This window comes from Miscanthus floridulus, chromosome 2 (genome assembly GCF_019320115.1).
Source record: "Miscanthus floridulus cultivar M001 chromosome 2, ASM1932011v1, whole genome shotgun sequence".
In the NCBI taxonomy this organism is placed as follows: domain Eukaryota; kingdom Viridiplantae; phylum Streptophyta; class Magnoliopsida; order Poales; family Poaceae; genus Miscanthus; species Miscanthus floridulus.
The window spans coordinates 163,662,807-163,681,443 of record NC_089581.1 but is presented as its reverse complement, the minus strand read 5'-3'; the positions used below and the strand labels follow the sequence as shown (position 1 = coordinate 163,681,443).

Genomic DNA, 18,637 nt, shown 5'->3' with positions numbered 1-18,637 from the left:
TTGATGGTTGTAGATCATTGGAGATCTTATCTTCAACATGCCCAATTTCATATTAAAACTGATCAGAGGAGTCTTGAGAATCTAACTAATCAAAGATTGACTACACCATGTCAGTTGAAGGCTTATACTAAATTGCTAGGACTAAATTATAAAATCATTTATAAGAAAGGCTCTGAGAATTCTGCAGCTGATGCTCTCTCTAGACTATCATCAGCAACTTAGCATGTGCCCAAGGAACTCTATGCTCTGTCCACATCTCATCCTGTTTGGGTTCAATAGTTAACTGAAACCTATGGGACACACCCTACCACTACTAAGCTGTTGACTTCATTAGTGGTTTTTCTCCTCAAGGTCATTTTTCTCTAGACAATGGAATTATTAAGTACAAATCCAGGATATGGGTTGCTAGCAGTCTGCTGTTGCAACAACAAATTATTTTAGCTTTGCATTCTTCTACTATTAGGGGTCACTCAGGATTTCTGGTTACATATCTAAAGATCAAGAAGATGTTTGCTTGGCCAAGTCTCAAATCAATGGTGAAGGAATATGTATCTCAGTGTCTAGTCTGTCAATAGGCTAAATTGAAAGGGTCAAATACCCTGGACTACTTCAGCCTCTTCCTGTTCCCTCACATGCTTGGCAGGTGGTGAGTTTAGATTTTGTTGAAGGCTTACCTCTATCTAAAGGTTGTAACTACATTCTTGTAGTGGTTGACAAGTTTTTGAGATATGCCCACTTTATTGCCTTGACTCATCCTTTTACCGCACTGCAAATAGCTAAGGTCTATCTAGATCATATCTATAAATTGCATGGCTTGCCAACTGCTCTAGTCTCAGCTAGGGACAAAATCTTTACTAGTGCCATTTGGAAGAAACTTTTCTGTTTATCTCAAACTGAGTTACAGATGAGCACTGCTTACCATCCACAAATGGATGGACAAATTGAGCGTGTCAATCAATGCTTAGATGGTTATTTGAGATGTACTGTTCACGCTTGTCCCACTAAATGGAAGGATTGGTTACCCTTGGCTGAATATTGGTACAACACAAGCTACCATTCCTCTTTGAATCGTACTCCTTTTGAAGTATTGTATGGACATGAGCCTAAGCATTTTGGTATAGATCATATTCATGACTGTGCTATTCCTGATCTGGAAAAATGGCTGTCAGATCACCGGTTAATGGAGCAATTGTTGCAGCAGTATCTGATCAGAGTTCAACAGCGCCAGAAACACCAAGCTAACAAAAACCGTACTGAAAGAAACTATATAATTGGTCAGTGTGTGTTTGTTAAGCTCCAACCTTACATTCAAACTTCATTGGCTCATCGTCGGAATCAGAAATTATCCTTCAGATATTTTGATCCCTTCAAGATTATTCAGAAGATTGGTAATGTGGCTTATAAGTTAGAATTACCAGCAACTTCTAGTGTGCATCCTATATTCATGTATCTCAGCTCAAGGTCGTCATCACTGCTCTTGATCAGGTCAGTGTTGTGATACCTAAAACCCCTGCTGCATTTCAATATCCATTGAAAATTTTGAAACGTCATCGTCATCGTCATAATAATTCTATCATTGATCAAATTCTGGTACGTGGACCTGCTCATTTGGCCACCTAGGAGGATGAACAAGCTCTGGAAGCTGATCTTTCTGGTGGCACCTGGCTTGGGGACAAGCCTGATTCTCAAGAAGGGAGGAATGTCATGATGAAGCCTGACGTCTGAACCTAAACCTAAGAGAGGCACTGATGATGGCGAAGCTAATGGTGGATGGGAAACAAACAAGGACGCGATGCAGCCAGAAAGGCTCAAGAAGTCAAGAGGAAGGTATAGCCCAACAGCAAGTATCTCGCCCTAAGTTGGATGAAGCCATAGCCTAGCGTGCAGAGTCGGCAAGTGAGAGACGTTGTCTAGGATGCTGGGGTGGGGTGGGGGGGAGAAGGGACACGGAACAGAACCGGTCGGCTACATCCGGAGCGATGGCGAGCGCTGCTCGATGTATCCCCAGACCCACTCAATGTCCATGTTGAATTCGTTCTAAACCAGTGAATTGCTAAGTAGTGTCCTAACAATTTGTATCAAAGTCATTCCTGAATCCTAATCAACCGGTAGTCATAGCTGCCACTTGACTGACTATCATTCAGAGGCAAGATGACACTTGTCGTTAGGATAGACATTACTGACCACTGAGTGCCCATGGCTGCCCGCAGGTTTCCAGGGTTGATGAAGAAGAGAGCCCGCTGTCTCGGCCATGAGTGTGAGCAGGCACCCACGTCGTCACTGACTCGGCAACGTCCTGGTCGAGGAAGAGAAAGACAGACACATAACCCTTGCTCTCCACGCATTCCTCGTTGGGGTAATACCTAATGCGCCACCGTTGGCCTCCTATGGTGAATGGGGAGGACGAGAGGAACCCCCCCTGCTCCGACGGGTGCGACGGCGTAGAGGGTACTGGCATCGATCTAGAGCTCGTGGACGCACGCGATCTTTGTCCGCGATGATGGTGGAGGCGGACCACGCCGGCTTGCAACGGATCGGATGCCGGACTGCATGGCGACGATCGGCTTCATCACGAGCTGCAGGGTGCTGCTAGCTGGCCCTTGATGAGGGTTTAGCGATGAGAGAAGCAGAGTGGAGTGGATGAACTTGGGGTTTTGGTGGAGGGGATAGGAACGGGAGAGTAGCGAGTGTTCGACTCGAATGCTCGATTGCTTACAGCTGAGTCCTTTCCATTTTCGGCAAGGTTCATCCGTTCACGCGGACACGGGTCAGGTCAAGTCGTGGGCCCTGCCGCGGCCTGGCTTTGATCTGGATGGAACGCGGCATTCACATGTGCCATGCTTGGGCTGCTCACATAAAATGTCTGGAAAACCTCAAAGGGAGAGCATTTGGAAGTTGAAACTGACGGACGCAGCGTAGCCCGAGCAAATAGCGCAGCTAGGCCTACAACCTACTGCTTGTGAAAAAATTCTTTTCTTTTATATATATATATATATCATCGTCTAATAAATAATTTAAATACTATTCTCTTATTTTAAAACACTACTATGCAATGGGATTATGGGAAAAGAAGATAGATTCTAGAAACATGTCACCATGTTCGTTTGATTGTTTCTGTGGCTTATAAGCTGGCTGATGTTATTTTGTTGTAAGAGGAAAAACACTATATCATAGCTGATAAGCTTGGCTGATACGACCAAGCAAACATCACTGATAGGAAGATAAACACATACCAGCAGGCAATCCATGCAACATCACTGAAGGGAGGCATGCACTGTACCTGCAGCTGTAGACAATCCAAATCACATTGGATAACGAGACATGACCTCTTCAGACCTTGTTCGTTTCAACCATCACCCCAAACCATAAACCATCCAAATCACACTGGATAACAAGACATGACCTCTTTAGAACTTGTTCGTTTCATCCCAAATCATAAACCATGGTTTGGTGATGAAACAAACAAGGGCTTATGATGGCGGGAATAGGCCTTATGATGGCGGAATAGGGGTACACGTAGATTCTACCTTACATAAGACCACAACAGAAAGAAAAAAAATAGTTCACAAGTTCCATGAGCTCACATGTACTTACTTAAGACAATCAGACCCACATAAGTAAACCTGACATGAAACAGATAGAAATTCAACAAAAATCTAAGTCACGCTAATCTGCATGAAACATGATACACAAAATTAATGCATGTTGTTAAAAAAGAACAACACAACTAATCTGCATCGTAAACAAGCTAAGTATAGAAGTTCAAGGTTAAGCATACCTCTTCAGTGAAGTTGATGAATATGAATCTAACTTTGTAGTTTATATCTAGAGGATTAGCGGAAGAAAGAAAAAGGACACAATACAATGGATTTATTAAGACAAATTCTACCCATAAGGAACATGGCATCAATATAGCCCATAAAGGAAGTAAGGAACATAGCATCAAAAGTCACAATCTAGATTTAAAGCACTTCGATCAGGTTCCAAAACCAGAGCATTGAGTTTCAATTAAACTGCCCATATCACTACAGAATCGCCATCTGGCAACATCATTACAATATAGAAAGAAACTAAGTTCACAGCGTACACATGTTTAACCACAGCGATCATCATGTTCTAAGCTCCCAAAAGTGTCAGCCCCAACTCTTGCAATAATTAAAATGCAGAGTAAATAACATACCAAAACTTTGATAGTCAATACATAGGCTTGTTTGGAACGCAAGAATTTGCATGGATTGCATAGGAACTTTATGGGTATCAGTTCATTTTCAGGGGGAAAAACAGAAACATGAAAAAATTCCCACGTTCGCAACAGGAGTTGAATCATGATAACGAGAAACACTACATCATACCATGAATTCCTAGACTGACTAAGGAATCCAAAATCACCACGCCTTTGGACGATGAACGCCGAATTCAAAAAGGAAACCAAGCTAGGGAGGGTACCGGAGCGGTGTTCCGTGTAATGCGATGATGGCACGCCTTAGGCTCTTGGCCTCATCGAGAAGGGTGAGAAGATTTCTGTTGTGTTGGTCTGAAATTGCATATATAAAATCACTCAGTGACAACACATAACAAAACCTAAAGTGGCGAGGAGTAATTGAGGAATAAAACGCGATCTGACTAGCAACTTCATAGCCGTAGAATTGGCCCGCTTTGAGCACATCGTAACACTTGACCAGATCTTCATAGCAGACGCCAAGGGCCTCATTGATCTCCAGGCACCGTAAGCGCCTAGTACATGGACAATACAAGGGTAAGACGAGAGAAATCAATGTATCAAACGATGACCCCAATGGGAAAGAGGAGCATCGTGTCTCACCATTGCTTCGATTGATGACGTCTCTTTTGCGGCGGAAGCGGAAGCGGCGGCTACGACGGCGGCAAGCAACAGTGATGTGTGGGTTGTTGGGGGATTGGGGTTGGGAGGAAGCAATGGTTTATCAGGATCTTATGGGGATCCACACCCGAGACGGAGGAGCTGAGGCCTGAGGCCTGACTGCTAGAGGAGTTGGAGTCGGAGGCTGAGACAGTGAGACGTGAGGGTGGATCTGATCGGAATCAGTGGCCATCACCCATGGGCTGTCCTGCCAAATAAATTATCGGCCCACTCCCAATCCTCCTCCTCCTCTCGTTGTTCGTCTGTACCCCACAAGGCCACAAGTGCCCAAGCCGCCGCCACCGCACCACACCATGGACGAGGAGAAGGCGTCGTTGCAGCCTTCGACAACAGAGGAGGAAGTCTGGCTCAAGATCTTAGAGATATTTGGACCGATGGATTCTGGGGCCTGCGCCGACGAGCGTCGACACCCCCACTGGTACGCGCCGAGGACATCGTTAGGGTGAGGTACGTGGCGACGGTGAAGATCCCTACCGTACGAGCCAAGGACAGCAATAGGATAATGTACGTGCCGACAGGGGAGTTGGTGAGGACGGTTGTCAAGCTAGAGGAGGAGGACTGCAAGAAGCTCATGGCGATGTCGTGGCCTCCCAAGATGCCCGTGTAAGGGACCGTGACGCCTAAGAGGGGAGTGAATTAGGTAACTTAAAACTCTAACTCTAAACTATGACCTCTTTTTCTACCTAGTCAAAACCTATGCAAGAAAGTAATCTAAATGTGCAACTATGGTTTTGCTAGTGTGTTGCTATCTCTACCGCAAAAAGGAATTATGCAACCTAAGTTCCAAACCTATCAACTAGCGTATCACTAAGCTAGGAAAGTAAAGCACAAACCAAGATTGTAATGTAAATACGGAGGCTAAAGAGTAAGGATAGAGATATACAAACTCCCATCGATGACTCCGGTATTTTTACCGAGGTATCGAGAAGCGCGCAAGCTTCCCCCTAGTCCTCATTGGAGCCTCTCGTAAGGAATCCCTTGCAGGGCTAAGCTTTTGGTCCGGGTAACTCTGTGGATAGCCCTAGGCCTTCCCCATGCGCAAGTGGGTCTTTGGTGTGTCTTTTGGCAAGCCTCTCCCGGACGGCTTCCCTGCCGTCTTCACTATCAAGCTTTCGGCCGAACCGCCGCGGACCTTGTTCACTTTGGTAAACGGTGGCGGCCACACCACAAATACGGTTGGTGTGATCTCGCAAGACTACAAGCCCCTTCGATGTACAACAATGGTGCGCGCAAGCACCAAGTGATAAGATGTGTACTAACATCACTAAACACTAGGCCTAAACCTAGAGCAAGAGCATAAGCGATGGTCTAATCAACCTAAGCACTTTGCAAAGCACCTACGCTAAATCACCTAATGAATCACTAAGCACAATGCAAGTGAAAATCACTAAAATGGTGTATCAACACTCTTGGTATGTTTTCTCAGCTCTCCTCTTCTCAAATGGCCGGTTGGGGTCTATTTATAACTCCTATGGAGAAAATAGCCGTTGGGGATGAAATCCCAGCTTTCTGCCATTGACCGGACGTGTAGGTCGTCTTGATCAGACACGTCTGGTCAGTCCTAACCGTTCAAGCCTACCGTTGGCGCTCACTGTTGATCGGATTGTCTGGCGAGTCCGGTTGCTTACCATCTAACGCGTCTGGTCGATGTTTCGCCGTTCTGGAACCTCTCTGGACTCGATCGGACACCACTGCCTAGCGCGTCTGGTCATCCACAGCTGCTACTGTCCAGGTCCTCACTGAGTTGTTGCCACGACGATGAACAGTGAAGTCTGTGCATCCGGTCACTGCCTCGCTCAGAGTCCGGATCGCTGCTGCTGACGCCTGCTGTCGCCGAGCAACTGATCGGACGCGTCCGGTCACCTCTGTCGAGCTTGTTTCTTCACGATCTTACGTCCGATTTGGTTCCTATCTTCGTGCTTGGACTTTGCTTAATATCTTGATCTTCTCTAGTGCTTCTAGGGTCTTGCTTTTGGTGTTGATCGTGGAATCATCATGTTTCTTCGTCCAAGTTACGTCTTGCATTCCTATTGAACTACAAAATAATTACTTATAAATTTATTAGTTCAATTTGGTTGTGTTGGTCATCAAACACCAAAATCCAAAGTAAATGGGCCTAGGGTCAATTTTTCTTACAATTTCTCTCTTTTTGTGATTGATGACAGCACGACCAAAACAAACAAATAATAATTTTTTTATAATTTAAAAACTATTTACTTGCTAGAAGATACCAAATGTAAACATCTTTGAAAACTTATCTTGCCCTTGCAAATGTCCTCATCTGGCATTATGAATTTAAGCCTTCCCCTAACTCTATAATCTACTATTCTCCCTATTCTCGAATCATTATCACTTGTAAATTATTATGATTGAGCTTGCTTTTGGTCCTATAAATTCTCTCCCCTTTAGAATCAAACACCGAAAAGAGAGACATTTGTAGCATAAAAAGATGATCAAACTTTATGATCCTTTATATATGAAATGGAATATGAAATGGAATAGATAACAAAAATTTGACTGTCCGGAGAGGATGCGTTGCCTCCGGGGCGATTGCCGCTTGCGGCTGGAGCGCACCCACGCTCAGTGGGCTAGCATCCGCCAGCAGTATGCCACCAATGGCTACGCCGAAAAGATCAGCGATGTCGATGCCCATGGCTTATGGAGCTGTAGAAGCCCCAAGAATCTGTCAGAACCATCGTAGTATACTCCATACTGTATCTAGTAGTACTAGTGTGTCTGAGGTTTGCTCGTGTCTACTACTAATCTCGATTTGACAGCTCAGTAATGCAGTGTCCATCCTCGTGTAACCTCTGATCCATGAATTGGCAATCGTTTGATTGTTATTTGCTTGCAATTGGTCTGTTCATTTTACTGAAAAGTCATGCTAAAAAATATCGCTCATTTGTCATGAGAGAAAACCACTGTACGTCTGTACCATGGCAACCTGTTTTTTTGTCATGTTTTGGAACTGCTTCTAAAGCAGCTTCTCATCCGAAAAGCAGAACTGCAGTCAAACACAACTTTTGGACAGCTTCCCTAAACTCTAACTATAGGCTCTTTGTATAGCAAAACTATGCTGTTCATATTCCGCTCCCATTCGTTGAAAACTAAATATCCCTAAACCCCTTTAGCTGTTATGTAGCATGACTAGTAGGGATGAAAACGGTACGGATATTTTTCGACCGTATTCGAGAACGAATCCGTTTAGAGGGATTTAGATCCGTCCATATCAGAGTCTAGATATTCAACATCCGATATCGTATCTGTATCCGTATTGAATACTCAAAGCGTATATTTATGATATCGACATCCAATCATATCATATCCGATATGATTGACATTATCCGTATTCGAATTCGAATCTGGACAGAAATATAGAAATAAATATAATATCAGTGACATCCGTTCGTATCCGATCCGTTTTCATCGTGTTAAAGTCACGGTGCCTTCGTCGTTGACAGGGGGCCTGGTGCTAAGTACTAGATCCCTTGTGCCTAGGGTCAAACTAATACCACCTTTTGGGGCTGTTCGGCTGGTCTAAAACTTGGCTTGTTCGGCTTTTTTTCAGCTAGAACAATGTTTTTCTCTCACAACATTTCATCCAGAATAGTGTTTTTCAGCTAAGTTTCAGACCAGCGAACGGGGCCAAATTTGTTGAAATGTCGTCTCGCCGTATTCGTTTCCATGGGTGGTTTGTCATGCTTTTGTTTTGTAATGACACTGTTGATTTCATATATAGGTTGGTAGTCATCCATGAGATTTCATATATAGGTTGGTAGTCATCCATGATACCAGGTACAAAACATGTAGGTAATGGCCATGACCCAAGGTTTGCATTAGGGCTCTAGGAGGAAGGATGCCTACACAATGCGTCGCTTCTGGTAGCAGTTTTTGCAGGCCATCTACATGTCCTGATGACACAAGAACTTCCTCCTACATGTACTTCAGCATGCAACAAGTAACCCATGCATCGCTCCACTAACCTAATCTGTCTGATTTATATTTTAAGCAATAATAAAGGCTAGAAAGAAAAGCACCAAAGGTATCATGGATCATCAGCAGGTAGTATTACTTTCTCATACCCAATCTACTCTTACTGCATACTGACAGTTTTTATGTTGTACATTAACTCAATATTCTCCTCCACAGGTTAGTGACCCATGTTTTATTTGATAAAGTTAAAGATCAAATATTAGCATGATGCCTTTTCTTTAGCTCATTCACGTGGACTGCTGACACAACTCTTTTAATGTATCATTTTTAATGTAAATATATCTAAATCAATTAGTAATCATGATACAAATATCTGCCCCCACTATCCGGCATTCAATTGAAGTTCATAATATAGCTTTTTTTTGTCCTCAGTTACACCCCCTGGAAACAATTTATTATATAACTTAACCTGCAGAAAATCTACAAAGGCCAATATATTTCTTTTGTGAACAAACCTGTTCTGCTTACGGCACATATATATTTCTTATATTTGTTCATACATCACATCTGATTCGTTCTAGGCCCTATTTGTTTCGCTTGAAATTTGGCTTATGCTGATTTGTTGTGAGAGAAAAATACTATTCGTTCGCTGAAAAGTACTGCTGAAGTAGTTCAAGTAGTACATCATATTTCTCTTAACTCAATTGAAATTACTGTTACATGGGCGCAGCGACATGCAGGGAATTCACCTAGTACGCTAGACACCTACTCATCACTTCACGAAACAGAATAAAGCATGCAACACTCAGGCAATATGGTAACACACCTACATTTGAGACTGTTATGGGTACATGGTACACAAGTAAACCTTAATAAAAGCATGACAACAGATTTTGACCACATAGGAGTGTAGCAATCCTGGTATCAGATTTGGATAATTTTAGGCGTATCGAAGTGAAAGGGAATCAAGGGGATTCAACAGGAGGCAGGCGGAGGCGGTGGGTACCGCGGTACATAAGGAAGGAGCGGAGTCCCGTGCTCAATTGGACCTGGCCTGATAGTGGCTTTGGAGCTTGGGCTCGGATCAACGGGTTGGTAGTCGTCTGTCCTAATATTTTGCAGGCCCCTTGTCTTTCGGATGGTAAAGGTATATTGTTCCTGAAAATGATACATGAAAAGTCACCTATAAGAACTTGATTTCCCTATTATAATCGGTGATGGAAATAGCCGTCTCTAGCTAAAAAGATATATACTACAAAAAAAAAATGAATTACTGATAAGGCAACACTTGCCACTGAGATAATCGTCCTGTTCGGCTGGCTGAAAAAACGGCTGATGCTGATGCTGATACTAATTTGTCGTGTGAGAAAAACACTGAAACGGTACGGCTGATAAGTTAGAAACAAACAGAGCGAATATATATTATTCCAGCTAGATGTATTCTCTTATGGCCTTGTGCACGATATGCTGATCGAGAATCGAGAGCACACACCTTTAGTTTCCTGCCGTTTAGCTCAATGCTTCCATGTCCTGGATCTACAAGGAATTCAACTAAATGTCACCAATAGGCCCATATATGCCCCCTAAATATAATCTCACTAATTGCTCAATAAAAATATGCTGACAGAAAAACAGACTAACCAATCATCATAAATATATACCACGCCCACAACTGTCGGGAGTATGTGGATGGTGAAACGGGTGTGTACCAGGTAGAGTACTCTCCCAATAAGATGTGCACGTATTCCAGGATTAAAATTCCTTAATCTTTGATCAATAGATAGCCAAAGAATTCACAGATTTAGTGCGATTGGATTTGATTTGACGTCAATGTCATGGCCATGAACAGCATAATACATGAGGGTTTTTTTTGAGGAATAATACATGAGGTTTTAATGGTTATAAGGTGTAGCTTTGAAAACTGCACTGGGCCAGATCGCATCCTACTTTTTGAAAAGACGGGCACCAAGTCTTTTTTTCGTGCATATATACATATATGGAAGTTTGCTGCATATATGCTCGGTAGATAGAATTTGGTAAAGTGAACTCCTGAGGCAATTAAATTACTACTATGTACATGTATATGGGCGTGTACTATGATTTGAAAAAAAAAAATACTACAGGGCTCATGGAGGTAACTCTTGTAAACCTTTTCCAGTGATATTCTTGTTTGAAGAGAAAACCACTCAAAAGAGAAGGAAAGAACTAGCCTTCACATTATCTTGCCCGGCTATCAATATCAGCCGATGATTGGTCGTCAACTCTTCTCTTCTTTTTAGTTCTGAGTACAATATCGGATCTCATTCAAATTTTCATCATTATAATTGCTCAAGCTACAAGCCTAGCACTATCACTCTTGGCTCCAGAAAACTGATGAGAAAAAAGAAAGAGAACAGGAGGCGCAGGAACGAAAGTAATAAGGGGGAAAACAGGAAGATTGCCGGACCGGAGATAGATGATCTGTTGCATGTACGTGTACCTGTGGAGTTCTTGACGCTTCTTGGGTTAGAGGCGATGCCCATGAGCAGATTTCCTCCAACAAATGCGAATATCAGAAAAATCAGCACAGAGGGACGCTTCATCTCCTGATCTCCTACCGCTGCTCAAGCACAATCCTTTCAAAAAGCTTGAAATGCTTCTACGGCTGTGCTTCGTTTCCTTTGGCTTCCTGAAGCTCCTCTTCTTAAGATAGGGAGACGTCCATGCGTGATGCAACTCCATTCGCATTACTGCTAGATGTCAGCATGCGGATTTAAAAAATGATGTGATAAGACCAGAATTTATGTCATCGTCAACAACGAGGAGCTACAGAAAAATGGCCGGGGAAAGCGAGGAAGGTGGCCTCCATGCATTCCACCCTCGACCGGCACTAGCTCGCATTGATGGCCATGCTTGCAGTTGCAGCCTGCAGGTGTTGTTGGTCCTCACTTTCTGATTTCGGCTGTCGCTTTCCTTTTTTTACCTATTACCAATTACTAATTTCGTCAGTAGCAGAAGTGTCCTCAGCATCCTATTTTCCAGAATTTTCTGTAGAAAGGACTACACTTCTGCCTCCTGGGATATTATACAAAAATTCATGTAGAAAGGAGGATACTTCTTCCCCTCAAAAGGGGGCACACTTCTGACTCCTTGTTGTGATATTATATAAAATTGCTCAGACATAAGATGGGGGCGTACCCAGTGCAAAGAGCTCCCGCTCTGTGCGGGTTCTAGGGAAGGGTGTCAGTGACCAGCCTTATCCTCGCCTGTGCAATGTGAGGAGACCGCGACTCAAACCCGAAAACTTCCGGTCACATGCGGTAAGACTCTACCGCTTGCACCAAGCCCGCCTTTCTGCTCAGACATAAGACGGTTGCACAAAAATGAAAATCTGCACGGACTGGTATGGGGTATGGTTTGGGAGATAGAGAAAGCATCAGACATCAGACATAAGACGGTTGCACAAAAATGAAAATCTGCACGGACTGGTATGGGGTATGGTTTGGGAGATAGAGAAAGCATCAGACATCAGAATAGGGCATAGACAGTACAAATATCAAGAGACATATTCATATCTTTTCTACCAAAACGGTCCAACGCCAAAGGGTACAGAAGCTTATGGACGCCTTGCTATGTCAGCACGGAGTCCTGAATTCTCTTTCTTATCTCCCTGGTATTGCTCAAGTGCTCATCAATCAGTGGTATAGAAATCATCTATGGGGTAGAAAGTTCAAGCCATTTCTTGGTCATGTCATTGGTTTGGCATGATGTCGATGCTGCCTTCTAGATCACACGAGCGCTCAGGGCAATCGAGCTTACCCCATCGTGCAGCTACTCTTTGGCAGGGAAATATTGGCTTCCCAATGCTGCAAGAAAAAACACAGACCGCTCAGATAGGAAACACATAAGAACAGGTTCATCAGGGGATTCCAGAAGCTCAAGATTCTGCAAATCATGGTATCAGAATGGAAACATCTACACTTATAAACATATACTGACATACCCCTTACTGTAGGAGTAAAAGGGTGTGCCTCAGTTTTCCTCTTTTTGGCCCTTACTTTTCCTATGATTCTATATAAACAGGTTCAACGCCACAATGCCTTAGATGATTTCAAAGGAAACAATAAGCAACTGCACAAAGCTGACTATATATGGACTCACCTTCGATTAACCACGTTGTGCACATAACATAACCACTGGGAGAATTCAGCCTGAGATCCTGCCTGCACAGGATTTGCTCTACAAAAATACAGCACAGTTAAGTCAGTTTAGTGTTCAAGAATTATTGCTATCACTGAACTATAATATATTTAATTTGATGAATAAGATGCTGTCCTCTACATAAACTTTCAGATAACCAAAAATAAGATAAAATAACACACAACTCAGACATGTTTTCATATCAGATATTAACAACATGGATCTTCACAAATACAAACACCAACAAACATTGTGATTCATTGTTATATTCAAGTCACCTATAGATGAGCACATAAAGAGTTTAATCATCATGTGCATCATATGGACAAAAACTGTGTAAACACAGAACGAATAGGTGTATAGTGCACCAGGCTACCAGCCAAATCCATGACTTTAAGCACCAGAAACTAGGGGCTGTTTGGTTACCCGGCTAACCTCTAGCCAAGTTCCAGTAGGCCAGCTGCGAGATGTTTGGTTGCCTGGTTTGGGCACATAGCCAGGCTTAGCTAAGTCAAGGAGGACCCCTTAGCCAGGCTTCCTGGAAACAGATCGCCAAGTCGTTTCCCACTAGCCACCTTGGCTAGCGCATCCCGTCCTCCGCTCACCTCCCTCCTCAGTCTCGTGCTGCACCGTCGTCCCTGCCCCTGCCCCTGCGCCGGCGACTCCCTTCCTCCGCTCTCCTCCCTCCTCGCTCTCGTGCTGCGCCGCTGTCCCTGCTCACGTCTCCCCACGCCTCCGTCGAATTCGGCTGGGCCCACACCTTCGCCGCATCCTGCCGGTCCCGCCCCTGCTGGATCCCGCCGGCCCCGCCTCCGCCGGTTCCCACGGACCCTGCCTCCGCCGCACTTGTGTGCGAGCTTCTCCCGTAGGCCCTAGAGCCGGTTGACAAGGGCGCGCACCTGGAGCCGGTAGATGTGTGCCGCCTGGTTGGCGAGGACGCACACCTCGCCCTCTTGCTCGGTGCGCGCCCTAGAGGCGGTGACGAAAACAGCCCGGACCAACGATGAGGGCGAAGGCAGGGTGCGCAGCGGAGGCGCTCGAGGGGGTGGCGCGCGGGTGCTTCGCGAGGAGGCCCTCGTCACGCGAGGGCGCAGGGACGGCGGCTGGCGCGGCCCCCGACGCCCGGCCGAGGAGGGATGGGTTAGAATCGTGAAGCTTGATGATGTGAGGCCCGCGCCGGACGGCCATCGAAGGCGACTGGCGTGGCCACGGTGGGGATTGTGTGGATTCGTTGCTCGCCGGACATGGTGCTGCTGCTGGTGGATGGTGGTGGTAAGTCCACCTCCATTCTTATGCAAGGTGATTCTATCATCATAGCCAAGACCAACCTAAACAACCTAAGGTTGCATTGCTGGAGCCTGTCTTAGGCTGCCCTAGCTTAAAATGTAAGCCAGGCTAGCTTTAGGAAGATAACAAACAGACCCTAAGATTGAGGCACAGATTTCATATTGTAGAAAATAGCAAGAGTTCACAGCTATTATGTGATATTTTTAGATCATATTATAAACCAGCAAACTGTCAAGGGTACCATGTGACCACTTAACAGAGAGAATAAACTTGTAACACAAAGAAACATCAAGGAATCAAGCTATTACAATGGATATTACTAGTATTTATCCAAGTTTGGTGAGCAATGCTTACTTCAAAACTTCCTTGAAGTGATCAGCACATTCTTTGCAAGGATATAGTCTTGAAATTATATGCATCTGATCATGCAACCAGCAGTAATGTTATTTTTGTGTGCATATCAAGCAATCAAACAACAAAAATGTTGCGACATAGAGATGGTAGAAACTTTCAGGGAAAAAACATGTTTCCATTTGTCTGGTGAACGTGCTAATGTCTAATTACTCTGGTGATCTTGTCCCTCCTAAAAAATGTTTTCAGCTTAGTGGTAGTCTGGTAATACATAGCTTATGATTTTTTCTTCTTCTAAATGTGCCATCAGAATCATGATAAACCATGTGTACGCTACACTAATCCGTCTAAGTTGGGAATGAAGAAAGAGATCATAAAGGATTAGAGTCTCACCCTTGGAGGATTTTATAAATGTACTCAGATCATGAAACCTATTATCTGTAATTTTCAGGATGTAGCTAGCAGCATTTCCACATTTACAAAGTGATATCTAGTACTTGACCATGAGAGTAAATTACAGTTGCAGCAAGTCTTTAAACCTCTTCACAACAGCGGTTTTGGTTTCGCAAGTCCCAAGTACTCACATTCTAAAGAAAATGAATAGGGTTGTCTCTCGTGCTTACCAATTCCTTTGCATCCCGTTTTTGCTGCCTGGTGGGTTCATCAGGGAACTGAAAGCAAGTCACATAGTTGATGAGACACAAAACAAATCCAAATACAAGTATACTAATCAATCTATGTAAGTGTGCTATGATACATGGATAACATTTTTGCTCCCCATCTACGGCTTGCGTTTTGATCATTCTATAACGTGAGACAGTATAATAGCATTGGCAGATTTGGGCAAATGCTAAGCTAGTTTTGTGCTTCGTTATGCTACTCAGCAATAGATCGAGCACCTGCGCTGCGATGGTGTGAAGCAGCATCCACGTGGCCCTGCCGACCTCCTCCTTCGTCAGGGGCGCCTCCTTGGCATCCTTCTCCTTCTCCTGCTCATTCACTCGAAGCCCTCACGAATCACCTCCCCGTCAAACCAAACCAAACGGAAGACAACATCGGCGCGGAGGACAGAGAAAAACGACTTGCCTTCAGGACCTCTGGCCGCGGTGGTGCTGGCGAAGGCGGGAAGAGGGAGAGAGCTAGGAGGGGGCGGAGGCGGTGGTCGTCAGGGCCGCCGTCGGGGGCGATGAGGATGTGGCGGGAGAAGGCGGCGACGGTCTGGAAAACGGGCGCCAGCGGGTTCCACCCCGGCAGTGGCATCGAGGTGGTGGCCGCGGGCTCGAGTGCGTGTGGCGACCCGGGCAAGCGCAATTGCGCGAAAGGCGGTGGGTGGATGGATGGATGGGGTGGGGGTGGCGTGGGGTGCGCCGTGCGCGAGGCGACGCCGGCCGAGGCGGGGGTGCGAAGCAGAGGAGCAACGGAGGAAGGAAGCACGGTAAAATCGGTGGAAAAACACTATTTTTTTTTTCCAAATCGGTGGACGTGGTCACGTGGATCTCATGTGAAAGGCAGTGGACTGGATGGGGAGGGTTGCGCCGCAAAATCCAGTGGGCTGCACGCCTGCACGGCAAAGGTCTTACGGTGGGCCGTGCCGGGGCTTGGTCTCGTCACTTCCAAATTTCGGTGATCGGATTAGGGGGCTTGAGGAGAAATCGTGTGCACGGTCTAGAGTTCACATGGCGGGCTACCGCGGCGCCCTCGAAAGTCACGAGCGGATTCAAAGTCTCCTCGCGAAAATAACTCCAAAATTAGTTTAACAACTCTATAGTTTGCAAAATTGTATCTCTAAAGATAAGTATACTTCAGTAGATCTTCCCTAAGGCTCTAACTCACAAATATGTGTGTGAGTTCCGGTTTGGAACCCGTTCGGATGCTATCGTGGTTTTCACCTGTTTTTTTTTTCAGTTTTAGAAAGCTATAAGCATTATAAACTATTTGACAAATGTAAAGATAAGCCTCTCCCTGTTCATTTTATTCAATTAGCATAATTATTGATTTACGAAGAGCTTTAAAATTACTTTTGAAGATGCTTTTTAAAAATTACTTTTGAAGATGCTTTAAGTTAAGGTAGAAATACCTTGCCAAAAAGTTCACGCGCCTGAGACTTCCTGGAGGATAGAATCTCCTCGAGATCAAACATTATGAGCAACAACAACTTTAAGGGCCTCTTTGGAACACATGACATCTAGAATATAGGAATAGGAAAAACACACGATTATAATTGCATGTCACTTGCAATCCTACAAGAATTGAAAACACCGGGAATTCTCTAATGGAGCATTTGGATACAACATAGGACAAACACAATAATTAGAAGAGAGAGATGGACACAGAGGAAATTTCCAAGAGATACGACCTCATGTTAGATTTCCTCCAAAATTCCTTTAGATTGAGCCATTCCATAGGAACTTTGTAGGATTTCATGATGGCCAATCCTTTGTTCCAACGATAATGCTACCATTGAGACATCAGGATCGCTCCACTCGTGCAGCTCGCCTTAAAAAAAAATAAATCCCCACGTAAGCTCGTCTCCCCCATTCCGTGCTCGTGCATCGCAGCTTCACGATGCCATGCGGCCGTCCGACTATCCCAATCCGCCGCGCTTCCGCCTCCATCCCACGCTGCCCCCCATCCCCCGTAGCGCCCCAATCCCGCGGAGAGGAGGAATCCTCCGTGTGAGGTACGCTACCATCCGCCTCACCGAGTGCAGCTGCCGTTGAACCCGGTCGCCGGCGCCTCGACCTCCGCCTCTAAGCTCCATGCGCATGCTCAACGAGTGCAACAAGACCTCCATCCCCCGTCGCGCGACCGTGCTCCGTCCTTCACCGCGCCCAGGCCAGGCGCCCAGTAGAGGGGGCGTCGTTGGCCAGGCACAGGCGCAACTTGTTGCTGCCAGGCCACGCCACCATCCTTGACTGTCGGTTGGTCGGAACCGGCCATCCCCCGATCCGCATTACGTCGTACGAAAGAATGGTGAAAAACGCTTGTTCCAAGCGTCTGTTTCAGGTGTTTTAAATGTTTTAGAGGTATGTTGCAATTGTATTCATACGGATGTTGCAAAAGTAGATCGAGATGTTGCAATGGTTATACATGTATGTTGCAAGCTACTGTTCTCAATGTTTTATCTGTTTTTCTGACGTATGTTGCAAGTGTGTTTATCTAGACGTTGCATATGTTTTCACATATATGAGGCAAATGTTTTATCTAGATGTTGCGTATGTTTATAATGGTTTCAAGTCTTTTTCAGGCGCATGTTTCAAATGTTTCATTCATTTTTAGTCACATGTTGCAATTGTTACACCTGGATGATTCAAAACTAGATCGAGTGTTGCATCTCCCTCCTCGCCTTTTTGGCTCGCCTCGGTATCAGGCGCAGGAAGACGGAGGCAGTCCCCACTGACATGGACGGGTTCCACATGCTTGCGGGCGGACGCAACAGGCGAGACGTGGGTGGGCAGACGTGGAACACGACACGAGGGCAGCGGCACGGACGTCCGGACGGGGGAATGGCAACCAGACTAACCACGCGCTCATTCCAAAGGGCTACATAGGAAAATTTTCTATGGGTTTAGAATCCTTCAAAATTCCTCCATAAATCTTTTGTTCCAATTGGGGCCTAAACTTTCTTGCGCTCTTGACACGTTGTTCTATCCTTCCATGTCGTAAACACTAGCATATTTTTATCTTTTTCATCTTCTTGCGGTAAGTTCGTGACAAATCGTCGCATGATACGATAATGCATACACCTGGCTCGCTGGCGATGTTTCAACACTTCAACGTGTGTGTTTGCTAAAAAACGTGGGAGACCGCGCGCACACATAAATACTCCGTCCGTCCATTTAAAAAATACAATTTTAGCACAGTGATATAGTTTAATATCTTAAGTTCGATTAATTATAAATAAAAAGATATCAGTATGTATGGTATGAAATAAATATCATTAGATTAATTACGAAATATATTTTTATAATAAATTATTTTAAAATT

General features: G+C 44.8%; 2 protein-coding genes across 2 annotated transcripts; both read right to left on the bottom strand.

Moving 5' to 3' along the window:
• Positions 1–9,712: 9,712 nt before the first annotated feature.
• LOC136540430 (uncharacterized) lies at positions 9,713–11,634 on the bottom strand. Its single transcript, XM_066532437.1, has 3 exons — positions 11,313–11,634; positions 10,326–10,369; positions 9,713–9,991 (listed from the first exon to the last, which is right to left on the bottom strand). Exons 1-3 carry the CDS (start codon positions 11,413–11,415, stop codon positions 9,809–9,811), a joined length of 330 nt encoding a protein of 109 aa, XP_066388534.1. The 5' UTR covers positions 11,416–11,634; the 3' UTR covers positions 9,713–9,808.
• A 628-nt stretch (positions 11,635–12,262) lies between these two features.
• On the bottom strand, positions 12,263–16,025 carry LOC136540429 (FAD-linked sulfhydryl oxidase ERV1-like). Its single transcript, XM_066532436.1, has 6 exons — positions 15,737–16,025; positions 15,550–15,639; positions 15,274–15,321; positions 14,654–14,718; positions 12,974–13,051; positions 12,263–12,678 (listed from the first exon to the last, which is right to left on the bottom strand). Exons 1-6 carry the CDS (start codon positions 15,908–15,910, stop codon positions 12,564–12,566), a joined length of 570 nt encoding a protein of 189 aa, XP_066388533.1. The 5' UTR covers positions 15,911–16,025; the 3' UTR covers positions 12,263–12,563.
• Between the last annotated feature and the right edge of the window lie 2,612 nt (positions 16,026–18,637).